Consider the following 26,299-nt stretch of genomic DNA (forward strand, 5'->3'; position numbering starts at 1 on the left):
GAGAGAAGCGTGTGTCCCCGGACTCGCTATAACGTAGTGTGCGTGCGTGTTTTCCCGAGCGCCAGTTCAACTATGTAAGATCGCCGGGCGGGTCGGCACAGTTGATGCTGATTTTTCCAATAGGAAGAACGAAGCGTTTCCGCTTTTCACGATGGGAGCTTTTCCTTCAGATCGGCCGCCGGCTAGACCACGTTGCAGCTTCGACGGCGCGTAATCTTTGTGTCCTACTGTACCGAGAGAGTCCACGTCCTGTGTCCCGAACAAAAAGCGATACGCAGACACCACAGGCAACATCTTCTTTCGAGGCGCTCCCCAAAAGGAGCTGAAGCAGCTGCACGCTTCCTCAGGCGTGAAAGCGACTTGCCGCAAGCTTCTAGTGTCCGGCTGTTGCCTCGCCTCCAGCTCCGCCGATTGAATTTTCAAGCGGTTGTACAGATTTTCTCTAGTGACCGACTCGGGAGAGTTCCCTCACGAGTGTAGACGGGGTGGAACGGTCCTGTATTCCCATAAACCGGTGAGCAAGTGTTGTGTCTCCAGCCTTCTCACGATCAAGCCCCGCGCAGTACTCTTTTTCTAGCGTTGTGGGGGCCTTCAGAAGTCGCACATTTGAATTCGAGGTGTCTTCGCGCAGGAGCGGGAGACCCTAACGGTGGGGTTGCTACCGTTGAGTTGCTAGAAGCGACTCCTCCAATGCAGTCCGACAAGCGCCGGCTGCCTTTTCGTGTCTTCGCATGCCTTCCTACTCCCCAAACCAGGTTTTGTATCTGTTCGGCGCCCGAGTTTGTCGTCTTAGCTTCCCCTGTGTCTCTCATATGTCGCCCATCGTTGTTGGCAGGTAGGTAATCCAAGTGGTAATCGTTTGAGACTACGGCTAGCGGATCTGCGTTTTTCCAGCGGAAAAGCGACTGTGTCTCGCTTCTGCGCACGCTTCTCTCGTCCCTCTGTTTTGCTGAAGTCATTTTTGAGTGTTGCTGGTTCCAGGTTTGAGACAAGGTGCTTCCAGGGGCGGTAGCGCTTGTGAGAGCGTCCGTGTTCACCCCCCTTGCTAGCAGCCGTTCCTCTAGCACAGGTCGTCGTGTTGCAGCTCTGATAGTTCCTTGCTGAAAGGAGGGTGTCGCGGATCGAGCGGAGTGGGTTGGTGCGTTCATTGAGATGCGTGGTAACTATGGCCGCCTCGGCGCTATGACCAAGGCACAGTTCCTAGGCGGCCTTTAGACGCAGCCTCCTTGTGTACACCAGCCCAAGGTCCCGCCTCCCTTACCCTCATGGGCCGTACGCAGGGGCTAGACCCGCGGTCGCGAAGTGGTGTTGGTCTGCATGAGGCAAGAGTGGCGGAGTCGTTTTCGGTGACTCTTTGAACAAGAGGACGTTCGCATGGAATGGCACGAAAGAAACGAAACACGAAGGATGGCGAGAGCGCTTCTCCCGCTGATCCATGTGTAGACACCACATCGTGTGTGAAACCGTCGAAGAGCGCCACGACGTCTTGCTCGTTCGGAAACGTTGCTACTGCACTTCAGCTGGCAAGGAGAGGAGAGACAGAATCACATGACGGAGGCCACCGACGCGTGAGCGCTGGCCCAAGTGACCTTGATCGGTGGGAGTCCCCCGCTGGTGCAGCCGCTTGCATTGCCACACAAAGAGTGGAGTCAGAATGCGGGCCGGGACTTCATGCCTGCGCTCTAGCGACAATGGAGCAGGACGGCGAGACCACCGACCGACGCGGCTCACAAGTATGTCATTTTTTTGTTCTAGATGTATCGTGCGCACCTGCCTTTTTCCGTGTGTTGTGGACACTCTTCTTCGGCTGTATACCTGTCGGCAATCTCCACCTTCATTTGTCTGCTAGGATGACACGACTCTCGTAGGACATGCTTTTCTCCTCGAGGTGACGCCATGTGGACGTAGGCGTATACAGGGAGGCACTCTCCCCCGTTTTGTGGAGAACCCGACGATAGTGAGGGACATAATCAGTTTTGTATGGAGTTGAGCAGGAGAGTGCTCTGCTCGCTCCTTGCAATCCGTGTGCTGCGGAAGAGTTGGGCGGTAAAGTCACAGTGCTCTCGGTGTTGCCGCTGCGTCTGGATGTCATCGCGTTACACTCTAGTCAGAGGAGTGCATGGTGCCTTCACGTCGTCGTGCCGCGGATGTAGCTGCCTATTCGGTGCTGCTGAGTGTGATTCGGGGCATGTGAGCGCTTACTTGTGTGTCTCCTGGCTGCTCACATCATCAGTTCACGCCGTCTCTCTTCGTGCAGCAGCCGACACTCTTGGGGGGTCTGCTGTCTTCACTGCGTCCGCACAGCGCCGCTTTTTTAGTACAGGAGCTTATACTGCCGACAGAAAAACACCTACTCCATTCTACGCGTCACTTACTCCGAAGTATGCGGAATTGCCTACCCTTATTGGCGGTAGACAACTTTCTACGTTAGTCTCTCCTATACCATCTTTTTTCTGTTCGGACTTGTTCAGGCTATTGTTTCTCCTAGGGTGCAGCGAGGTCCGGGGACTTCCCCCGCAGAGCCGTCTGCATACGTGCCGCGACGTCACGCTTCGACTGTCGCTCGTCATTGGGACTATCTTCCAGTTCAGCTCTCGCCTACTCGGTCCGTCATTCCGCCAAGCGCTAGTCCCTGCGATGCGGTTGACGCCAGTTTCAACTCGGCTGTAGGCGTGACGACAGGGTGTGAGACCGACCACGACAACGATGCAGCTTTCCTTCAGCAGTTCGCGTCTTCGCGCGCTTGGGCGCCAGATGATGACCAAGTTACGTCTCTTTGCTTCAGCATGAGGGAACGGGCGGCGATGTATCACGGACCTTCCGGTCAAGAGCTTTCATCGGCCGGTGTAAGGCAGCCACCTGCTGCCTTCGGGAGAGAACCTGTGTCCGGAGTGCGGACTCCGCCCGCACACCATCTCCGTGAGCAGTCGCCTGCCCCGTGCGCGCGTCCAGATCGTATGGTTGCAGGATCGGCTGGTCGTGCTTGTGTTGGGCGGTTAGTTGTGCGGCGGGAGTCAGCGGGCATGGTGGAAGACCACCCTGGAGGCTTGGTGGCAGGCTCGACAGCGTTGAGTGACGTTGTCCTGGGTCACGAAGGGACTGAGGATGCGTTCCTCGAAGGAACTTCAGGACCAGACGCGGTACTGGGTGGCGCTTCACAGCAGCATATCGTCGTGAACGCAGCGGGGAACCTGGCGCAGTCGGGGCTCTCTTTGCTTCCCCCGTACGTGTGCACAATCCGGGAGTATCCGGGGGAGGCGGAACAGCCCAGACCGGCGTCATTCTTTCAGGCCTTCAGTCCGGTGAAGTATTTGTTCTGGGATCTATCATCCTGTCCGCTTTTACTGCGGTACACGTCGCCGTCCTCTAGCAGTTCGGACCCTGACTCAGGTGTAGACGCGGCCGGACCGGCCGGTCTGGTCAGTCTTGTTTCGAAGTCGCTAAGTCCTATAGATGTCGTATTCATGGTTGCTCGGTTTTTCCAGGCCAGTATCTCGTCAGTCAAGTTATTTTATGAAGAGGATCCGCATGCGCCTTTCTGGTCAACACACGTACACTCGGGAGCAGCGCTTGATGCAGGGGGACCAGTTGGGGCGCCTGTCCGAGCGCTGAGTACCGCAATGCCGAGCGCGGCCAGTGTTTCCTCGTTTGGTAAAGAGCAGGGCGCCGTTTCCGAACGAGACGTGGAATGGCGATCAGATCCAGGAGAAGTGTCATCCGGAAGGCACTCACTGCCGGCGCAGGAGGGAAGTCACTTATGTGGACGGCTGGGTAGGAGTGTTCGTACGCTTCTGTCGGAGATGGGTTGTTTCGTGCACGAATGCCAGACTGGACGGGTGATGGACTGCGTGGTGTCAGAACTTCAGAGAGCTCTTGTTGCGGCGAGTCGGCCGTCCAATGATGAAAGCCCGGTATGTCCCCGCCGTGCGCTGCAGGCACGGCACGCACCCGCGAACGCAGCTACCCGTAACCGGTTTCCAGTTCTGCAGTTATTTGCCCTTCACAGTAGATGAGAGCGAAGTACTCCTGGCCCTGCCGTTACACGCTTTTCGGCTTCACGTAACATCGGTGTAGTGCGGACGCAACTAGGTGGTGTTGTATGAAGTTCATTCCTTCCCCGAAAGCCGTTCAGCTCTTCAAGAAGACTGCTTTGGGACGGTGCCGCGCTCGCGTGCAGGCGTGGACGTTAATACTGCTGATACTGTTTAAGTAGCTTTTTTTTTGAGTAAGCGTTTCAGATCTCCTCCGTTACCCGACCGCGTACCCCGGGTGAGTGCTGCAGGTTCAGGGGACGTGGTACATAAGCGGACTGCTGATTTTCATAGTTACGCAACAGTTCTCTCTGGTATATACACGTGTTGCATACTTGCCACTGACGGTGGTCGCGAGGATTTATCGGTGTGTAGGTCCACAGACCAGGCAAAATGCCAAGGGATAACTCGCAGGTCTCGGTGGACATTGATTCTGCATGCTGGTGACAGCCTGAATTGCAGTTTTCATAGATACTGAGAACTTCTCTCCAGTCTTTTTTCCTTTACTTTTCCCTTTACATAGCATTGGTGAATATTGCAGTACGCCACCTGGTGGCGCTGTACGCAGCGCACGAAGTCTGTGTTACGGCTCACCTCCGGATCGAGTAGCAGTGCGCGCCGTACGTGTGGCCTCCGCTGGTGTCGCGTTTTTCAGCGTGCTGGCGCCGAGTCAGGGTTCAGGCCTGAGTCGCTTGGAACCTTACAATGCAGTGGTAACCACAATGTGTGCCCGCCGGTCTTTTCTTACATTTTTTCCCAGAGCCGCTCACCGACTTCGTCTGGGGATTCAGGAGGCCAGGTCGGCACACAACCAGTCGTGACCTCTCCTGAGTCTCCGCCGACGCTGTCCGCAGCTCCAGCTATCGTCATTATTTCTTCTATTCATTTTGACTTTACCGAGGCGCTACGCACGGAAATTGAACGCAGCCGCCTCGGAGAGCCTCCTCGGGTACGACTTCTTGTTTGTCACAATTATGACTGGCCTTTTCGTCCGAGCGGCGTCCTGAGTCAGTTCATCCAGAAGATGGATGTTCCGCCGCAGATCCAGTCCGCTGTATTCACAGCGACGTATCGGCAGCTCGTAGCGGCAATTTACGGCGTAGACGCGAAGCTGTTGCAGCCCTTCTCTCCGTCTGAAACTCGCGTTCTGGCAAGCGAGGGGAGCGGTTGGGGCCTTTACGGGGCTTCGGACGGGACCGGCCCACACGGGTTCAACATCAGGAGCAACACCATGCCTGCGACTACCCTTGCGGCTTTACATCAGCAGCAGTGTCTGAGACAAGGCGGAACAGCTTCGTTTTTCTTGTCAACTATTGGCTGCCGGCCCGTCACTTCTCCGTTGTCAACGATTCTGCCTACTCCCGAAGATGTCTCCTCCCTCGGGTTGACTCGAGATCTTTCTTCTCTCACCCGCGACCTCTCTTCTGACGTGACTCCGTCTAGGTATCTAAAGCGTTTGGCAGAAGGAGGAAGCGGGTCGAGAGGTGCTGCCGGATCAGCGAGTGGGCGTGAAGGAGGCGTGTCCCTGACGAACCACAGCGTGCTATCCCTGTCTCCAACGGTTGAAAGCTCGTCGAGTGCTTCTGGAGCATGTTCCGCACGCGAAAGCAGGAGAGAGCGGAGTGCTCCGCAGCTTGAAGGCGGTGAACGTGTCAGTGGCGGAAATTCAGGCTCGCCGGTCAACAGCTTGTCGTGCTCTCCGGAGCTATTGCGTGTTTCAAACTCTGCAGATGACGTCTCCGAAACGGAGGGCCATGTGGCGGAAGGGCCGCGGCTTGTGCGCCCGCGTTGCCCCATTTTTCCCGAGAGTCCCCGACCGGGAGGAAGACTCTCGAGACCTGCAGCGGCTCAACCGGCATCGTCAAACCAGGAAGCGTCGCCTGCACTTTCGTCTCGTATCCCGTGCTTGCCAGAACAGGGGGTTACCGAGAGCGGAGAAACGTCAACAGCTGGTTGCAGAGTTTTTCCATCTCGAGAGGGTGGAGTCTTGAGTTTTGCTACAGACAGAACCGACCAGCCACACGGCGTTTTTGGTCGGGACGTGGCGGGGAAAGAGCCGGAAACCCTCTCAGACTCCCCAAGACAGAGGCTGTCCGGAACGACCACCTGCAGTCGGAAGCAGAAGGAGGAGTCTGTGAATGATTCTGGACAGGATGCGCGACGCAGAGACAGTTCTCCGAAGAAATGTTGCTCGAGTGCAGCTCACGTAGAGGGTTCCGTCGAAGCTGGGCACTCACCTAGTAGGGTTGTTCCCATGATCGGCAGTGGGGAGCGCGGTGTCTCGGTCGACGGAGTAACCGTGCTCGGCGCCCTCAACTCCCGTGCCTCAGACAGTTCCCGTGAACGGTGCAAAGAACGTCTGGAGGGTGCATCAGTCCTATTGGGCTGTCCTGCCGATGGTAAAAGTCAGGCAGTCGCTCCTTTTTCCGCCAGCGAAGGACTTCCTTGTGCAGGTGAAGACGAACCACCTCAGCGGGTGGGAGACAACACGGAAGTTGCTGTACTTAACGTCTCGGAGGTATCTGTTCGACAGGAGACGCAGTACTTCCAGCTTGAGTGCTCCGGAGAAGAAACAGGAAGCAATCGAAGCAGTGTTGACTTTGGGTTGGCGGATTCTCAGCTGTTACATGCGGAGCTTCGCCGGCAGGTATCGCGTGAAGATACAGATAGCTCGACTAACCCAGTTCAGTCAGGACACGACTCCTTCAATGTTAGCCATTCTTCTGACGAGGGCGCCATCGCAGCTGGTAGCGTGGGAGCGTCTGGTGACCTGACTGCCCAGCCGGATTTCGCGCGCCGTGTTCACTCTGCTGCCACGCAGGGAGCACACACGGCCTGTCCTGTGTTGCCACCAATCCCAGGTGACCGGGAAGCCGACTCTGGGGTCAGGGATGGACAAGGTACGGACAGCGATGCTCGCGGGAGTCTCGGGGTCCCGGGCAGTCATCAGAGAACGCAGGAAGAGAAAATTTCCTTGGACTCGCGGCGTCCTGGATTTCCTCTGGGGTCAGAAAGGTCGGGGTTCTCGCGAGAAGCCGTCGCTTCAAGGGCGGTTACAAAGGCTAACGGTCCTGACTTCTGCGGTGAAGAAGTTGCTTCATTTTACCGCCTCCCCCCCGTACCTGGCGTATCAAAACTACCAAGAGCTCACGTCGGCCGTCAAGGTGCTCCCGTGGATTCACAAAACGTATCTGAAGGCGAGCTACACGGGTCGCCAAACCCTTCTTCTGCCGACTCTGACCCAAGATACGATGACAGTCAGTATGGCGGAGGCTGGCATTCGTTTTTTTCTTCTCCTCGAAGGCCTGTCTGCCCTGTACCAGCCCATCGATCGACTGTGAGCGGCGCTCCCTGCCATACGTCTTCCTCTGCTTCGTTCTCGAATTCCCGCTTCCGTCTCACTGGCGGTGGCGGAGAAGCCGGCGTGGCGCATACTTTGGGAAATACAGCTCGCAGGACAGATTCTTACGGTGTACGCTCGAACGTGACACCGGGCTCGCAGGCTGCAACGCGGTCGGGTTTCCCCAGTGCGCGCCGAGCTGTCCGAACACTCCGGCCGGTGCTTGCCTCCTCGGAGCGTATAGCTAGAGGGTTTTCAGAACCTGTTTCACCGTCTTGTCAACGTGCTCCGACTTCGCGCGACTCGCTCGTTAACGTTGGCTTTAGTGTCTCGCGGGCGGAACGTTCAGACCCATCACCAACCGCTGCAGCCGTAATTCCAGAAAACAGCCTTCGCGTCGCGTCCCAAGAGGATGATCCCAGCACGGATTCACCTTCGCTCGAGCGAGGACTTTCGTCTTCGGGTGTTGGCGGTGCACGAACGCCCGTGAGGAGCGTGCTGTCCGACTTTTGGACGGCTATTACGGGACGCCAAGGTGAGCCGAGGTTAGGAGTCTCAACGGCTGAAGGGAGCAAAGTTTCGAGGAGCCGGCAGGACAGTGGAGGCGCTGCGTCAAAGGCAGACAGCGCTTCGCATCTCCAGTCAAAAAAGGAGAGCATTTCTTATTCTGTTCTAGGGCAAGTATGTTCTTGCGACCGGGGAAGGAAAGAAATCGCCACATTGCAGCCAACGGCTGCGATTTGTAGGTCTGCTGACGAACCTTCAAGAACCAGTGGCGGGAAGGCCGGGCGCATGGGAATAGGCCCCGTCGAGGTGGCGGTGGATGCTCCGGGTGTGTTAAGAGGAACAAGGGTGGGAAACAATTTGATAACCCCCCGGGATGGTAGAGATGCTGTAGCTGAGGAGGATCTAGTAGCGCCCTGTGATGCTCCGGGGGATCCGAACTCAACGACGAAGGAGTTGTCGTCGAGTGCTGCGTTACCAAGAGCAGTCAATACTACAGCAGCCAGCGTAAGGGATAGCAAGGGCCAAGGGGGCTCGTCTCCGGTCTGTAGCTCAGAACTTGCGTCCAACAGAGACGTTCAAAGCGAGCTCTCGCGTACTTCAAAAGGGGGAACAGTGTCGGCTTCGACTCCGCGACACTCACTCTGCAGTCCCGCCTCTGGTGAACAACTGCCCGGTCGTTCCTCTTCTGGGGCCCAACGGCCAACTGAAGTCGTTTCTCCCCGGACCCCGGCAAGCTCCCGGCGACTTCGATTGTTCGTGAGAGGTCGTGCGCGGGGACGAAGTGGATCATCTGGGCTCGGCGACTGCGAAGCATCGCGCGGGCGTGCTTACCACACGGAGTCCGTTTCTGAAGCAAAGCAGGCAAGACCCGAAGGTGATAAGAAAATTGCAGATCCTCAACACGGTGTGAAGGATGTAGGAGGTATGTCCAAGGCCGCAGATGGGCAAGCCCTTTCAAAAAGAGAGAGTTTCGGTGGTCGTGGAAATTCAGGAGAGACACCGACCAGGGAAGATTTTGCGGGAGCGCAAACACCCTCTGTCATTAGGTCCGCCAGCCGAGGTGGCGACGCTGCATCGACGGTACCTTTTCAGCGTCGCCGTATGATGCCGGCCCAACGTGAGCGACTTGGAAACGAACAGGATCTTGCTGACACATTCAGGAGAAATGCTGTAGAAACAACAGGGGTTTCTGTGACGAAGGTCCCCGGGCTAGCACTGACCGTGCCTTCGCCTTCGAGCCATAGCATCGTATATAGTAGCGTGAAGGGACACAGGGATCAAGAAGAAACCACAAAAGAAGGCAACAGTGTGAGCGGAGTGAAACCAGGCGACCGTCGAAGAGAGGCGAACAGTATGAACCTAGGGGGACAAGTAAACGGAGAGCAGGCGCGAACAGAGGGGAAGAGTCGGAGCGAAAGGAGGCGGAATGAGAGCGGGGGAGACGGGGACGACCCAAGTGACGCCTTCCCTGTAGGAGGAGGATTGCGGCCGACTAGACAACAGGAGAGACTTGCGGGTTTTTTTGGGAGAGCTAAAGGTGTGACGAGGCCGGGCTGCTACATCGTGAGCACGAACATCAACAGTAAGCACCGTTACCACATTCGATTCTGTGAGTATTCCTGGGGTGTAAGCGCCTGGGGGGGCAGACCGGTTGCAAGGTTCAGAAACATCGAGGGCTACCGATGTGAAGATCCCCGCGACTCTGTAACGTGTGGGTCTTTGTCTAGTTCAGCGTGATTGCCGTTTTTCGTCCTGTCGAAACTGAGCTGGTGGGCCTTGACGTGTCAGTGCTTGGACATCTCACACCGTGCCCTTGCTTTCGAAAGGATGTGGGAGTCCTTTCTGGTCGGAATGGATCTCCCCTGGTGAATCTGAACGTCGCGATCCTTCTTGTTCGAGCACCGTAAGGTGCGTGCAGTGCATATACGTGCAGATGCACTGGTCTCATTCAAGATGAAAATCGCGTATACCCTGTGATCTGTCGGCCGCGAGACAGGTGCTTCCTGGCGCGTCAACGTTGTCACTTCCGAGAAATGGTTCTCCGCCATTCGCGCCGCTGGGCCCCAGCTAGGAGGACACTCGCTGTAGGTCCACCAGCGTGCCGCCCGTAGTTTGTCGGCGGAGTGACAATTGGGGACTACCGGCAATTGTGCGTTTTGTGTCCTGTTGCTTCAGTCACTTTAGAGTTGACCAGAGCGTTTGTGTCGCGGTTCCCTGAGCATGTGAGTACGGAAACGTGGGGCAAAGGCCACGTTTTTCGCGCGACCTTCCGAACTCAGGCCGCAGTCGGTAAGTTGACAAACTTCAAAGACCGTTGTGCTTGTCCGACACGTCGGCGCCAAATTTGGTGTGCACTCTTGGTGTAAAGTAGAACAAGGTGGGAGGAGAAGGCGGTACGGCGGGGGTCGAACAGCTTTCTGTCAGCACGATGTACTCTCGACCCCGCTGACACCTGTCCTGTATGGTATACTGTTCTGGCTCTCTGCTTGTATGTACATTGCCCGTGCGCACGTCAAACCAGGGACTGTGTGATCCCCCCCTGTGCTGCCCTGCTGCGTGGGGTGGGTGATGTTCACTCTGGCCCAGCACAGTGTAGATCGTGCCCCTTTGCGAAGCAATCTCAAGCAAATTCTTCCTGGGATTCCCACGCCCCTTGTGTTCCCCTATGTGAGCGACAGCACTATGGGAAGGCGCTGTAAGATCTTCGCGTCCTCGGTCACAATTCACTTCTTTAGCTGGTAGCCTCTGTGCTGTTTCCTTCTCCGCAGATGAGCTTTTCAGGCACAGCCCCTCGGGTTGCTTTCTCGAGGAGATGCCTCTAGAACTGGGGGGCGTGCGGCTGATTTTCACGCGGTCGCTTCCTCCGCCCATCGCCTTCGTTGTCAGCGACGCTCCCCTCGTGCCCCGGACACGCGAACCTGGTCAGTCGGCCACTGTAGAAACAGGTAATGAACAGCAGGATCATTCATCGGTTTTATCTCTGTTACTCGCAGTGGGTTTTCATGACTGTGGCAGGTCTGGCTTGCGCACAGTCTCCTGTGATTACTCTTGCCAGCAGGAGCGAACGCTCTCGTTGCCTTGCGATAACTCGTGTACATCTGAGAATGGTCTCAGCAGTAGAGGACCTAAGCCTTATGGACCTGCTGGAATTTAGTGCGCCGGTCTGCGTTCACGATCTTGTAGTTAACCGAAGTCTTCTCGGAAGCACGGGTTACAGCTAGCCGGACAGTAGATGTTGAGGCTCAACGTAACATGCAAGTATCTCCCGGTTGTGCAGTTCTCCACAGCTGCCGCTGACCGAAGCGGTTTCCACTTCTACAGATAACATGGACTTAACCGGAACAGCGGGTGAGGGCCTGAGAGGTCAGCGGCTCTTTTGGATACCTCTGCCCCGGGAAAACGTTTGGAGTCTCAGCTTGCTGAGGTATAGGAGCCAGCTTGCCCCCGTTGCTTTTTCTTGGTCACGCGCTTGGACAGTTTTTCGTCTGTGGTTCCACAAGTGGCTGATGGTGAACCCTTAGCTATCGCTGAGGGTGCGCCTCTGATTCTAAACACGTTGTAGGTCGTGTGCATCTTTTTTTCTTCAAGACTCGTTTACGCCGTCGTCGTCCTCTGCAGCTCCGTGCACCGGGGTGGGTGCTGGTGATGCCAGGGACTGCCACACTGTGCAGCCACCGCCTCCTGCCGATTGTTCAGCAGCCGTCACCGCTTCTCCTACGGGCGACATCCGTCCCGACCCTGCGGGCGTGCCGCCTTCCAGTCTGACTATTGAATTCGATCTGGAGGGGCCTACAGGGGGCAGCGGGGTTGCAGTTCCGGCTTCTCCCGTTTCTTCCTTTCACACGGAAGGTCATCCCTGGCTGCCGAGCACTGGCAAGGGTAGCAGGCAGACAGATGCAGAACTACTGCTGACGGAGCAAACAGATGACAGTACTCTGTCCACTAGCGCTTGTCCCGATGACACGCAGCCGTCCCGCACTGAAGTGTTTCAAGCAGAGGGAGGAGCTGAAGCGTCGCGAAAGACGGAAGGTCGCGTTCAGTCTCCTGGGTGGACGACAAAGAAAGCGTCATATTTGCGAGAGGAAGAAGACGTCCGTGTGATCTCGCATGCAGAGACACACCCAGGACCAGGTGCCGGAGTCGGATCCACGCCGCAGTCGTGTGCAGCGACTCGGAGCCGGCGCCAGTCCGAGGTCGACGCTGCTGCCCATGAAGGCGTGGAGATCAAGAATCAAGAGATGGAGGAGACACTCCGTGAAGAGAGCCCGTGCGACAACTCTCCCGGTGGCCGCCAGTGGCTACTCGATGATACACAGAATACACGTGCTGGCGAGCATTCGTCAGCACAGGTTGGTGAGAGTAAGCGGTTGATGGGGTTGAAGGGAAGACACCTGGAGGGCTTGAAGGAGGCGATGGCAGCAACTCCAGAGCGCGTCGAGGACATGAAAAAGAAGCTTGCCGCTTTTCAAAGGAAGGAAGACAAAGGCAACTCTCCGACAGCGGCGAGTGACCGTAAGCCAACTCGGCGGGGAGGTTACGGACAAGAAGGGTGTAGGAATTCCGCCACCCAGGCGCTAGACTGCAGAGACAGTAGTTCCATGGACTGCAGTGCCGATCACGGAGGAAGTAGAATGGTGGCCTTACCTCGTGTCACAGTGGAACAACTTTGCTGTGAATCCAGCACTTCGGTACTGGTCGCGAATCTTTATAGTACGCTGACAGCCCTTCTGGAGGATACGTGAGCGCGCGGGCGTTCTGTGAACGGGCGCGGGCTGAGTAGCGCATTGCATGGTGTCGGTGCTCTTTCAGCTTGGCCACGTCGGTAGACTCTACACTGTCCGACGCCCAGCCGAGAGGGCCACAGTTTGTCCGCGTTTCCTCCAGAGACGCGGTGAGGTTTGGACAGAACCCCGTGTGGCCATCCACGGCAGTGCACTACCAGGTCCTTTCTGTTAGCTCTCTCTTCTCAGATACTGCAAGCTCCTTCGCGTGTCTTCTGTTGTTCAGTGCCACCCCTGGACACGATAACGTCTCTTACATCTCTCGCAGCACCCCCTGTCGCAGTCCGACCTTCGGCTTTTCCGAGCAAGGAAGCTGGCCCCGCTGTTCCTCCTGCCTTTTCGCCGACGGCTCCAAAACAAGGCTCAACCGCAAGTAGCAGTGCGGCTTCAGTTTCGTATTTTGCTAGCCCCTCTTCGCGGCCAGCTAAGCAGCCTCAAACTGTTGCAATTTCTTCCGTTCCGCTCTCTGCGCCGTGTGCCGGGCCTCGCCTGTCGGGCACGTCGTCGGTTGAACACCCAGGGTTTCCACGCGAGCGGAGCGGCTCCGTCTTCGCTTTCCGCAATCGGCCTGTGGCGTCCCGCGTTCTGCAGCGCATGAAGTCCATTCAGCGGCGTCTCGAAATTTCTGGGAATTTGGAGCTCGTTAGACACCCCCTGTTTTCGCCTACTACTCAAAGCAAAGCGAACCCGGGAACTGCAGAGAGGGAGCGGATGCAAGTAGCGCTAGACTCCGAACGACCCACCTGCGCTGGTGGAGTTTCCGCAACGACAAGCGAAGGAGCGTCGCCGACTGCCCTCCCGGGACATTCTCCTGAGCAGTGTGAAGCAATCCGTGGCGGCACTAAGGAACCAGCTATCTCGTCACTGCAGCATTCGGACCTCACTGAAGATGTTGCAGTACGTTGGAAAGATGAGTCGACGGGCGTTACAGTCGAGACGCAAGTGCGGCTGTACGCCTTGGGAGTGGAAAGCTTTCCCTGGACGTGTTTTTTGCTCCGCCGTCGTCTACGGAAATTTGTAGCCGCGGTAAATCGGTCTGGTTTGCTTTGGCTTGCGCTTGCGCCGGTCTGCCTGCCCGCAGGCGCTGCGCAGCTTGGCGTCCCTGTGGCCCGCTTTGACCTGCGTGTGAACTCTCACCTCGCTGATCAGGTTAAGCGGCCGTGGGACGTTTATTTCTGCGGTAAACTGTTGTCGAAAAAAGGAAGTGCTGCAGAATACGTCGAGGGGAAGCAATCAGAAATCGACAGCAGCGAGCAGCCAGTTGGGGCTCAGTCGGGAAAAGATCGCCCGGTCGCGGACGGGACGACAGTGACAGCAGGAGACGCCGGCGAAGAACCCAGTCGGAATGTAGAGTCAGACCGAGGCAGCAGTGTGACTAGAAAGATAGAGACTGGGCACACAGGAGATGCACATCAAGATGAAGCGCTGATCTCTGAGGCGTTACGAGAGCTCCGGGCAAGCGTTTGGGGCGAGCACGGCCTCCTTACGACAGATATAGTGTTCGTGGATCTTTCGGCGGACGTCAGAGAGCTTCTAAAGCCTCTGTTTGATCATCGGCCTTATGCAGGCATCGATACCGCAGGGGAGTTCAAAACGGCAGCACGCGTAACTGATGACCACGACCTCCGTGCGCAGCTTCGGCCCTCAAGGGACCCGGCTACCATCGAAAGCGTTCTAGCCGCGGGGCTGAGTGAAGCAAGGACTCGACAAGGCGAGTCGTTCTCCGGAGTGGATGGCAGTATAAGCGGTGCTCGGACTGACCTTAAAGAACGAAGTAGTGGATTTTTGTCAACCGCAGAAGGTGTGGGGGAAGCGGTACCTCTTAGCGAAAGTGCGGACGCAAGCTTATTGCACAGAACACAAGGCGGATCCTCGGCATCTGAGCCTGTTACACCGACTGAGGACGAAGGCCGCCTTTGTCCAGTAGGAGCGGAAAACGCAGCTGAAGCTTTGCCGCAACGATCTGAGAGAAGGCGCCGGGCAGAGGACAAAGAGAAGGGAAAAGGCGATGTAACACGGACATTCCCTTCCAAGCAGGCAGCAGCAAGTGGACTGAAGGAAGAGGGTGGGGTTAGTGATACTAGCGGGACGGCAAAAATGAGCGTGTGGCGTCATGCGATGCTCGAATTGCTTGAACGACTGATTCAGAGACGGTTTGGACCCATCAGTGGGAAACACGACTCCATCATTCTGGTGAGCGAGTCAAAACAAGTGTCGTGATCTTTGCTCCATGCTTTACTTGAGGAGTTCCTGTTGCATACATTTCCAATGGCGCGCAGCGGTATGTGCGCGGTGGCGTTCTCAGGCGTCTTCACTTACATCAGCTGTAATAAACGCTCTTGACGATGCACTCTTGAAGCAGACTGCACGTCTCGGTCTGCATACTGCGACGAAGCGTGACCTTGGTACACCACTTGCATTTTGAGTGCAGCGGTAGTGTGAAGCAGACGGCACAGTCCCACGGACTAGCATGGTCTGGGGTCGGCGCAAGACGGACCCGAGCATTTCGTGCCCTGCGCCCTCGAAACCTGTCCCCCGTATTTTCTCCCTGTGCTCGTGAGAAAAGCACCAGAGGATTTTGCTGATCGTGGAATTCAAGACAGCACTCCTACTGTGGCTTCACTGGGGGAAGCGAGATGCAACGGGAGGAATTGCAACACCTCCCCCGCGTGCACGTGGCATAACGCCGAGTGTGACTGGTTCTTCGAGGGATCGCCGAACTTTCCGAAGAGGCTAGCTGAGACCAACAGTGGTACGAAGTCTTGTTTGAGACACTTTCCGGAGCGTTCGTCATCAAGGCTACAGTTAAGAATGTGATGCTGTTCCCGCTCTGTAGGTCAAACAGCCGTCTGCGGGAATTGGAGCGGCGTCAAACCATTGTAAACAGCAGTGTGATCCCTACCAAGCAGGAGCCAGCAACCTAGTCCCCTGCTGCCTTCTTTGTTTGTCTCCTTGCTGCCTCATTATGACTCGTGTTTCTGTCCGCACGTTGTTTCAAGCGCCTCCCGGCCTTCGCTTCAGAGGGAAACTTGTTCTCTGCCGCTACAAAAAGCGTTATCTCAAACCCCTCTCCAGGGTATGGTGTATGATTTCCCTTCGATGCAGACGCTCTTCTTCGGAGAACCGCACTGCGCGACTGGAACAAGTTTCTCAGTCCCTCGTCTCTTCGTTGCCGGCTGCATAGCTGGAACTGTGGAGAACAATGCTACTGACCTTATTTTTGGGATAAAAGATTTTCTTCTTGCTGAACGTGGTGGACTGCGAGTGGTTCGAGAGATTCGGCCGGTGAGTTTCGAAGCACCACTGTACGGGCAGGCGTGCGTGAGTGTCTTCTGTAGTGGCGGCATTCGTGATCTCTGTTCCGGATTTGCTTCTGGTTCACCCTGATTGCTTCGTTGAGGCACACCCTGTGCGGACAGCTGCTGTGACTGCGGAGTGTTCGGCCTGCGGGACAAGTGTCCATCTATCAAAAAGTGTGTTCATGAATCTCGTTCGTTGACGTATTACTCTCTGAGCAGTTGATTGCTTCTATGAATCGGCGTCTTCGGATGCTTTTGTAAAACCAGCGCTTGATCGACAGTTTCGGTGTCCGTTCCCGTTTCCAAATTGGTCTCCTGATTTCACTCGTTCTCACCGCGTCTACAAATGAACATAATAGCTGACTTTCATGTGGGGTGCACTGCGTGCTGACTTTCAGCTGACAGCCTGCGGCGCATCCTCCACTTTGCTACGGGATAGGCTGTCTAGCGAATCATCGTTGAGCTCGGTGACGCGCTTAGAGCTTCTTTCTCTCCTGTCGTTAACTGAGTCCACCTGCGACGTGCTTATCGCCCCGGTCGCTGCCCCTCTTTCTTCACGACCGCTGCCATCCTCCGAGCGTATCGGTCTCCAAAGCGTAGACCTAGCTGGACCAGGAAGCACGCAGAAAGCCAAGATGCTCGTCTGTGTATGCGGGTGGAGCGAGGAAGATGTGAAGAAGGCGTTTGAGTTTCTTAGTAAGATTGCTTCCCAGTTCGTCCAGCATTCCGATCGAGGACTTCTGCGGTCCATTCCTGGGCCCGCGTCTAGTTTCCCGACATCAAGCAACAAGCAAGAGAACGACCCAGGGTCTTCAGCCGCAGAAACAGGAGACAGGCTCATTGGATTCGAAGAAGAATTCAAGGTAGCGCAGGTCAGCCGCTGAGGATGCGCTCAAGTGCGCGCGTATTCGCAAAGACGAGCAAATCTACGCCTTTTTTGTGTAGAGTTGTGCGGGCGTTGTATAACAGTCGCTGCGTGAATTCGTGGACAGCAGAGGCGAAGCGGGTGTGGCAGGATACACGTTGCATAGTGTAGGTCATCCTATACATACACGTCAAAGGACCGGGGGTTTGTGGAGCTTCCATGGGCTAGGGAGATCCCACTTCATAAAAGACCGAAGAGAAAGTTTGGTGGCACGTTTACAGTCGGGACAACTTTGTTTCTTGTCGAACCTGCGTAGATGCCATAACTGCTCCTTTAAAATCGTGTAGTAGTCTCGCCAGCGAGACGGAAGAAAAAGCTACTCGCTAACGTTGCCTCACACACATCTCCTAACGTAGTTAGTTCTCATCTCAACTGTACCGAATGACCTTTGTGACCTCGGCGTGCCTTTGCGGGGGTTCGTTTCCATGCGGTGTTCTGCACAGTAGGTGGAGAGAAGTTCGGTCTCTGCCCTTGCGGCTTCCCGGAGCCGGGCGGAATGCGCCCGCGGGATCTGCCCGTCGAGTGCACACGTAGCTGCGGTATCGGAGATTGTTTTAGTACCTGCGTCCGTTGAAAGATCTCGTGATAGGATGCAGTTTTCATTCATAGGCTTCGATGCAAACTTCTGTTGTCCCTCCCCTACCAGGTTCCCAGGAGTCTGTTACCGGCGATTCTGCGGTCGAGCACGGTGGCGTTGCGTCGCTTCTACGAAGACGGCCGATTCGATATAAAACGAACGTGTGATGCCATTCTCGGGTACAGTCAACGAATTTGGGTACTGTTGCGCAGCGGTGCAGCTTTTTTTTTGAGGCATTTTGGTGGCAAAACTTGCTTTTTCTTTTGTCCCGGTTCGCGTGTTTGCTGAAGACTTCGTGATGAAGACCCCGTGCAGCACGCGCAGACGACACTGCTCTCCTGGGTGGCAGCACCTGGGAGTGAAGGTGCAGTGATGGCCGTGTCCGGATTCAGCTTCACACTATACCTAGTCGCAGCACCGCTAGTGGTGCGGTGTGCACGTCACTGGCTGCGGCGATGCCTGCCCCACATAACAGTTCTTCAAGCCCCTCAGAGATGTTGGTGTCTTGAACGGTTCGTCCTGGTACGTGATGTGTGGAACTGTCTTGCAGGCATTTTGGGGGTGAACTGCTGAGCTTGGACCTCTCGTACAGCGCACATCCCTTGCTGTCGCCCATTGGGTTCAGATGCCCGTCAAGTCGGCTTACCCAAGTATTCGAGTCTCTGTTCGTTTTTTTCCAGCTCGTTGAATCTCAGCTTGATTTCTGCACCTTGCCGATTACGCAGGACCTGGGGTATGTTTTGAAAGCTGAAGAGCAAAAGGACTTGAGGCAATTTGTTTCCGAGGCGCAAAGAAAAGCGGAACACAAGCCCGCGTTTCATCATTCACCGAAGGTCCTACCAAGTGGGCGTGGATGTACAGCAGTCAACGATGCTCGGAGTAATCTGGACGCGGATGCTAAGAGCGAAATGAGCTCTGACTTCGAGAAGAGCGGGGCGCGAAGTACGCTGAAAGGTCTGTTTTCCTCGGCTCTTAGTTCAGCCAGGGCGCTATCGGAGAAGACAGGCGGAGGAAAGGCGGAGTCAGCCAGCGAGGTGTTGGGTTCTGGTAACATGGCCCACGTGTCGGACGCGTCGGTTGCGGGTTCGGAGAAATCCACGGGATCAAGCGAGAGGCATCTGCAGCCACTCTCGTCAGCAGGAGCCCTTTGTGCGAGTCGCTCACCGGATTGCTGGAACGTCACTAGCGACCTGCCCTCGTACTTCTTTCAGACGCTACGCTTGGTTTTCGACACAGAGCCGCTTGTGTCTCCATGTCAGCTCTCTGCGTTGGAGGGTAGCTTGTGTCTTTTGGATACTCCTTACCAGGCTGTTATTGGCGCCACTGAAGTCTTGCCGGTTTCTACCCTTTTCCCGCTGCCCGGCGATTCCGGTCTCGTTTGGAGTGAGCAAAATGAAGAAGAGTTGGTTTCTCAAGAAACTGAGGACTTGGTAGCCGTTCCTCACAGCGGTCTTTCTGATGGTGGGCCGATTCCAGCAAACTCCGTTGTCGATGAGGCAGGAGACTGCGACCCTCCTGGTGATGATGCCTCTCTTCGGGAAAGCCTTGCGGCGTCTCGTGCGGGACACAGGCAGAATCTGGACTGCAGAAGGCTTCCGAAAAAGAAGGGACGAGTGCATCCGAGAACCGAGGTAAGCCTCGCGATGTATAACCCGCACGACGCCCCAAAGGACATTCTTCTCTTGATCAGCTCCACGAACTTTTCACTCGAAGAATCTTCCCGTGACCGCTTGATGGCCGCGGCGTGCGATCTGGCCCACACGGAACAAGACGTATTTCTGGTGTCGGGTATGGCCTTTGGCTTCGGCATGGTTCCGCGCTACAGTGCCGCGACGCTTTGTTTTGACGAAAGGAGCCTCGGCTTTACGACTGATGTTCCAGGAAACATGCAGTCCTTTGTGCCGTCTAGGGATGGCGCGCACGCGGAAAGAGTCGACCGATGCAGTGCGGACTCTGCCGTCTCAGGGGTAGCAAAAAGAAACGGGGAAGAGCAGGTGAGGTCCGCCTCGCGAGCTGAAAACGGAGACCCACTTTCACGATTGATCGCAGGCGGAATGCATGACGGCGAGGACACGGATGGAGACCAGACGCCTCTGCAGGAGGGCGAAATCTCCGCAACCTCCCTGAAACCTCCAGGGATGGCGGATATGGAGAGCTTTTTGTCCTCGTCTTTTTCCCAACTTAGACCAAAGAGCGACAGCCATGGCTCTGTATCTGGCCCGGCCAATGATGTCGCCCGTACGAACAGCAACCTATCAGGAACATATACGAGCCCAGGGTCAAGCGGAACTATTGCGTCGCTTTCTGCCGTGGGAGGAGTCGGCACCTCCGCAAACGTTCGCGGGTTTGTGCTACGCTTGGGGGCAGGCTGCGGAGGAGGAGGAAGGGGCAAGTGTCCCTGGCATGACTGTCCTCATGAGCAGAGGGTTACAAAGAGGTTCGAGAAGCTGCTCCGGATCATCTTCCCGGAAGGTAAGAACGTAAATACCCTCCGTTGCGTTCGGGGGTGCAGGGCTTACAAAAAAGGCGAGGACGGGCCTGCTGGTTCAGGCCATCGAGCTACTGGAGCGGTCTCCGTATACCGACGCGCCGCCTTACCTCCTCAGCTCTCAGCGGTTCAGGTGGACTCCCCCAATAGCGCCATCCTCGTTGATTCTTTAGTGCCCTGCATTGTCGAATGCCGGTGTTTCTGAGTTTTTTCCGGACGGCGAGCGTAGCGGATGTAATCTATACGCGTTCTTCGATGTTTCATCTTGTCCGAGCTTTTGTCGTGCCACACTTGCATTCCTGGCGAATATAGAACTGTTACTATACAGGAAGCTTTTCTTGGTTTAGACTGCAGCACGTACTACTTCGGTGTCGATGACTAGAGATAGTCACGCCCGAACGCGAGAAAACTCTCATTGCTGTCTTCGTGTTTTCTCTCGCGAGGTGGTTGTAGGGGCAGCGAATGTGCTTGTGAGCTTGTGGTGCTCGTACAGCAGCACGGCCCATCAGGACAACCCGGCACGCTCTTTTTTTCATTTTTTATGTGAACGCTGTTTCGGTTTGCTTCAAGGTGCGGACAAGAAGGACGTGCAGAGAAATGAGTTTGTCGTTCCATTCGAACTGGGGGGACGCTTCATTGGTCCTAACGGGAAAAATCGGCGTTACCTTACTGCGAGAACTCAGGCATTCCTGACTGTTGCTAACGAGAGATACCGCGTAAGCTACGATTGTTCCGGCCCGTGGTATGTCCGTGTATTGTTTAGTGAACAAAACAGATCGCGTTCTGTTAATGCGTTTTCCTTCGCATACCGCTGGTGGGACGGGTACCCTCGAGCTGCGCGCGCGTCTCTCTTCTTCGGACCCCTTTCCCTTCTGTGCCTAGCACGTCGAAGAGATGCCTGTCTAGATACCTCTCTCCCGAAGTGCTTCCCTGGAAAACGACGACTATGTGCGTAACGATACACGTCCATCTCATGCCTCGCCAACCGGCGTTTGCAGTGTCGGGTGCCCACGTGCGCGTGCGTTTTACGGAGGTGTCAAGTGTATGTGGACGTCATCATGAACCTAGCATCGATTTTGTCGTGTCCATGGATCCACGCGTTTCCTCACTGAGTGTCCTAAATCTGTTGTGAAAGTGTACCTTTCGCGGTTTCACTGAAAACTGCAGGACTTAGGTACTTCCGTTGTGAGTCTTGCACGTGCTCCATTTTTTCACGAACTGTTTTTGTCGTGAGTACCCATCTATGCGATAGGTCCACCTCCCACGCGGTGTTGGAAGAGCAAATCTTCGGCGTGGATCTGCTGGTGCGGATGTCAAACAAGCGACGGTGACCTCCGAGACCTGTGGACACTCAGTTATGCGAGCCGCATTCGTTTAGCTTGTGTGGCTTTACGCTGCAGGGTCCGGATGGGCGATACTGGCGGCGTCTGATCGTTGGAGGTGACTTTGACGCACGCGTGCGAGCTGTCGCTGAGATTTTCCGCATCCTTCAGTGGCCCTCCAGCGAGGCGCACGAGCCCAAGACCTTGCGCCGCGGGAGTCAGAAAATCAGGGATCACGCGAAGGTAATCATTTTCTCAAGTTTCCATGGGCCTGCCCAAGGTGCTCACGAGTGTGGGTGTGTCCGAAACACAGTCCGTGTGTACGGGCATCCAGGAACTTGTTCGTCCAGGAGTCCGGTCACCCGGAGCACCCGCGTGTGGGGTGTATGGCTGCGTGTGTCGGGGTCGTAATGGTCTCAAGTGCGACTCAGTCATGGAGCAGGAGCAGATCCCAGGCGGTTGTCCGAAGCTGTGGATGGTTTGTGGGAGTAGGTCGGCAGTTGCGTTTTTGTTGGAGGGCTATTCCGTTCTTCTTTCGGCTGGGCTGCATGCTGTGCTGTCTGGTTCGCCCAGTTTTTGCCAACAAGAAGCATCGCACAGATAGACAATCACCTGCGTAGGTACACGCAAGCTACTGTGCGTTACACGGATCTTGGTGACTTACCGGGACGTCATAAAACGCAGCGGCATCGAAAACAGACCGCGAACAGAAACTGGCGGAGCGGAGCTTGCATTTCCTGATCTTGCAGGACCCGACAAAGGTATTACTGGATCTGCTAAGTCTCCAGCCTGTTCCTCGAGCTAAAATGCTTGGCCGTGACGAAACCCCCGGAATCGAGTGCCGAGGCAAGGGAAGTCCCGTGTTGACGTATTCTTCCTCTCCGCCCCTCGAAGTGATTCCCTTCGGTAAGAAGGAACACTAGTTGACGTTGTACAGCCGGGAATTCCAAAGGAGTATCTGTAGAAGGTAGGGGGATTTCGCGACGTGTCCGGGGTGTTCTCTCTCGTTTCTTGATAAAGTCTATCTTGGCGTGTCCTGTGCTGCAGAGCTCGCTGCCCACCGTGTGCTACGGGAAGTGTCAAGCCGCCTCATCGATGTTACGTTCCGGATAAGTTTTTCAGCCAAGAGTGGAGAGAGCGTTAGCACTCTCCTTGACGATCTCGCACTTCTACGAATGCATCTCCACCGTCACCATCTTGCGCTTGCGAGGAGAGCGGCCCTCCCCGCAGAAGTTGCTACAAAGAGAGAAAAGCGAGGGACAGCTGCGGACGATTTTACATTAGAGCAGCATCCAGAAGTGCGCGAAAGAGGCGATCCTGAAGCCCGAGGCGCAGGCGTGGTGCAGGAGTCGTCTCTTTTAATGTTGTCAGCTCCGCGGAGTCGCCTCGGAGAAGGCCAGACATGTGTCCAAGAAAAAGAAAAATGCAAATCTCTCGTCCGCCCTGCTGACTCTGACGCAGCCGGGGGCTACGTGCTGACAATCCGAGGGACAGCAGAAGCACTCAATCGTAGAACTGGTCCCGCATTTCGGTTCCTTGTCGAGGACAAGAACCTTCAAGACATCTGCTTTTCAGACACCGTTCAGTGGTTTTTCTTTCTGCCGGACGTGGATAGGGACCACGACACCAAGTCCGGCAAAGACGGAGACGTACGAGAGGATCCAGCAGGTGCATTGTCGATGACACCAGCGACTGCGAGCATTAACTCCACCGTAAACAACTGTGACCGCTGCAGGGGTAGCCGAACTAGTAGAATTCGCGGGGCGACTCCACGCGTTTCTCAGTCGAGGAGACGCAGGGATGCTAAGGGTTCCCGGGGGGGCGCAAAGTCTGAACACGAACAGGAGTCATCTCATTGTCCTTGTCAGCCAAACCAAGGAACAGCGGCTGCGGAAGCAGCATTGCACAACGCTGTGCCACCGGTTTTTCTAGGAGAACCTCAGGTCACAGAAGGGAAGATAGTTTGTCCGTCTTGCACTCGGCTCGCGTGGAAACGGATTGACTCAGTGACCGAAGAAGCGATCGAAAACTGTTGGCAGGCATTTGCTCAGGGAATTGACTGGTCTGGGAAAGGCACTGTCAAATTTGGGTTCAACGGAGGCGAATACGTCTTTCAAGTGTCCACGTGCACCGCCAGACGCTTGGTGGACCGGACTTCGCAGGCTCAGCAAGGCAATGCCGCAGTCGCGGTGGGCACTCCTCAGTCTCGCTCCGCATCCCCTACGACGTCCGAAGGGGGCCCGACAGCGGAAGGCGCAGGTTCACTCGGCAACGGAAGGGATGTCACGGAAGCCGAGAGCGCTGGAGAGAAGAAGGTGGACCAAGAAACAGTGAATGTAGTGCAGGAAGGCAAAGGTGAAAAGGCGGAGCAAACGGAGGTCGCGGGAAGAGATACGACAGGGGACGAGACAGTGTCCTCATCTCCGCAGCAGACTGAAGGGGAGCAGCTCAGCGAGGGTGAGCGGGGACAGCAGGAGAGGAAGGAAAAGGTGGTGCCGCACTTGAAAGCAAAGTTACTGTTGGACAGTCGGAATGAAGAGGAGGATGCACGCGCTCAGGCAGATCTTTGCAAGCGGAATGAAAGTGACACGCACCACTCGGCTTCAGCCTCCCGCCAGTTGCACTCAGGGGTGGAGGGACCGAGAATGGTAGGTGCTGGGGACTTAAGCCGCTTGAGTTCAGTGAGGCGCTTGGGTGCGGTGCTATCAGCTCACAGGAGGCGGACCAGCACAGGTCTATCGGACGCAGAAAGCAAATCGGCGTTCCTGCAACCGGAGGGGCAGCCAAGAAGGGACCGATTAATATTTGTGCCCGAGGTTCCGCCTCTTCGCTTCGTCCGCATCGAGGTTGCAGCTGGAATCGGAAAGATCTCAGGCGGGGCTGGCAGACCAGTTTCTGTGACCGTCAATACTGACCACGGAGAAGCACCAAAGAGCGGTGGCGGAGGAAAGGGGAAGGAGTCTAAAAGTGAATCAAGTGTTAGTCCAGGTCGTCACACTGTTAGCGGGAAGTCAGAAACAAGTGAAGCAAGCGGGTCCCCTTGTGCCGTATACGAAGCAGCCCCGGTGACAGGCCCCCAGGAGATCTTGAGGGCCAGACAGTACAAGTTACTTCGAGGCTTTTTGTAAGCGGCCGTACCGCTTGTGCTGGATGCTTGCGAGTGCAGATCCAGTCTCAGGGGGATCCACGGAAAAGGGATTGTCATAGGGAGGCTGCTCTCGCCAGGAGCGTGACTGTGTTGCTTGTAATACTTTTGTCTGTGCGCGAGCTCGGGACGTGAGCTCTTAAGGTGTAAAGATGACCGTGGTGGCGCTCCAGTGAGTGTGTCCGGGGAAGAAAATTTCGTCATCTCTCCGACGACGGCAAGAAATGCCCGACTGTGGCAAGTCGGATTCAAGGCGGAAAGTGTGGTGGCTGGCTTATCGGCGCTAAGCCCCATGGCGGCGGCAGACTTTGTCCCTCTTTCTGTTGGCACGGCCCACTCGGAGTGACGTCCAACAGTTGCGCAGTTGTGTCGCCGAGCTTGGTGTGCTCGTAGTGTTCGTGAGGTAACGGGTATCAGGTCAAAGAGATTGTGAAGGAAGCTATGGGCATTGTGAGGTATCAGTTCACCCCGTGCTTCGTAGGTAAGTCTTGCAGAGAAAGAACTCGGATTGTACGTCGTTGCAAGACTTCTCCACTTTTTGTGCATAGCTCATTTCAAGTGATTGTCCGATGAGGTGGGCGGAACCCGTGACTCGATGCACGAGTCACGCTGCCCTTCGTTGCCCTTCCCACACTTGAACCGTGGTTTTTGTTTCGTGTTGCTACCTGTGCCGATGTGCTTCGTACGTAAGAGAAATTGTGTGTTGCAGGAACATTGGAAAGAAGGGGGCGTGCCCTAATAGGAGCACAAAGACACTTTGTGATCGCGAATCCTTGCATCTGCGGACACGCGTCGGTGCACCCGGGGCCATCTACATGCATGCATTTCGTGATCCCTATGCTTGTCTGACCGCAGCCTACAAATCATGTCGTGTTGAATTTGCTCACGCGCTGAAAAGTATTTTTGCCGGTGTGGCCTCGATCGACGCAGCTCACAGCGCAGACTCCGGTTATGTCCCGTTTTGCTACTTCCGCCGATAATCCGACTTGTTTTGTCTTTCTTGACAACTTTGTCAACGGTGTGCGTTCCGCCCTTCCCGTTCCATTTGAGTCACCCCGTCGCCGTACCTCGAGAAAAGCTCCGGTGTGTCAGAGAAACGTGCCGAATCAAGACGTTTTCTGGGGCAGCGGCTCGTGTTTTCAACGCCGCTCCCCTGACCAGTAATCCGTGAGCTGCTAGCTTGTCATGACCAGCCTGTGGGGAAGACTATAACGATGGCTTATGTCATATTCTGCGTATCTGCTGTGTAACCGTGTGCATGTATTCGTGCTTCGATATGCACGTACAAGTGATCCCCACGATTCTACCTTCCTGGCGTGGCCGTGGTGCCTTTAGACAAGGTACTGTTCGGATTTTTTTCCTCCCAGCTGTCGCTTGCGACACTTTAGGTGGTGCCCGGGTCATTCCCAAAGAGTTTCCACATAAATTCGCGAGGGGAATTTGTTGGGAATTGTTGATTGCATGCCCGCTCCGTTTTTTCGTTGTGGAACAATGGCGATCGTGCAGCATCACCGACCTGTTCCACAGACTCGCATATGCAATACATGGCTCTGATATCCTACCAGAGCCTGCAGCGCTTCAGCAGCTAGTGACGTGCCAGGTCCACTGGTGAATACCAACTAGGCAAACCCTGGACCAGCCCTCTCTGTCGAATGCGCGTTGCATTCAACGAGTGGAGTGTGTCCGTAGTTGTTTTGTCTTGTCGGACGCGGCCGGTTTTTGTACTCGCACTTGCGCCGCCGTGGTGAGAAATGCTTGAAGCAATCTCGGCAGTTAGTGAAAGAGGGGAGAATGCAAATCGACTGACGACTGTTGTCAACGAGAAGGCGCGAGCCCGTGTGTTGGTACTTAGCGGCGTTTGGAACGATGATAAGCGCCATGGGG

At 55.7% G+C, this 26,299-nt stretch overlaps 1 protein-coding gene across 1 annotated transcript; it reads left to right on the plus strand.

Annotated features, from left to right (window-relative positions):
- The first annotated feature begins 805 nt into the window (after positions 1-805).
- CSUI_000814 (uncharacterized protein) lies at positions 806-25,982 on the plus strand. Its single transcript, XM_068061021.1, has 15 exons — positions 806-1,733; positions 2,472-3,911; positions 4,792-9,460; positions 10,054-10,167; positions 10,647-10,823; positions 11,467-12,390; positions 12,886-14,852; positions 15,765-15,944; positions 16,357-16,830; positions 17,530-17,639; positions 18,011-19,932; positions 20,519-20,664; positions 21,349-21,513; positions 22,020-22,176; positions 22,318-25,982. The coding sequence occupies exons 1-15, from the start codon at positions 1,380-1,382 to the stop codon at positions 24,396-24,398; spliced, it is 14,880 nt and encodes a 4,959-aa protein (XP_067927000.1). The 5' UTR covers positions 806-1,379; the 3' UTR covers positions 24,399-25,982.
- The last annotated feature ends 317 nt before the right edge of the window (positions 25,983-26,299 follow it).

The sequence above is a fragment of the Cystoisospora suis genome, assembly GCF_002600585.1.
Source record: "Cystoisospora suis strain Wien I chromosome Unknown contig_309, whole genome shotgun sequence".
Taxonomy (NCBI): domain Eukaryota; phylum Apicomplexa; class Conoidasida; order Eucoccidiorida; family Sarcocystidae; genus Cystoisospora; species Cystoisospora suis.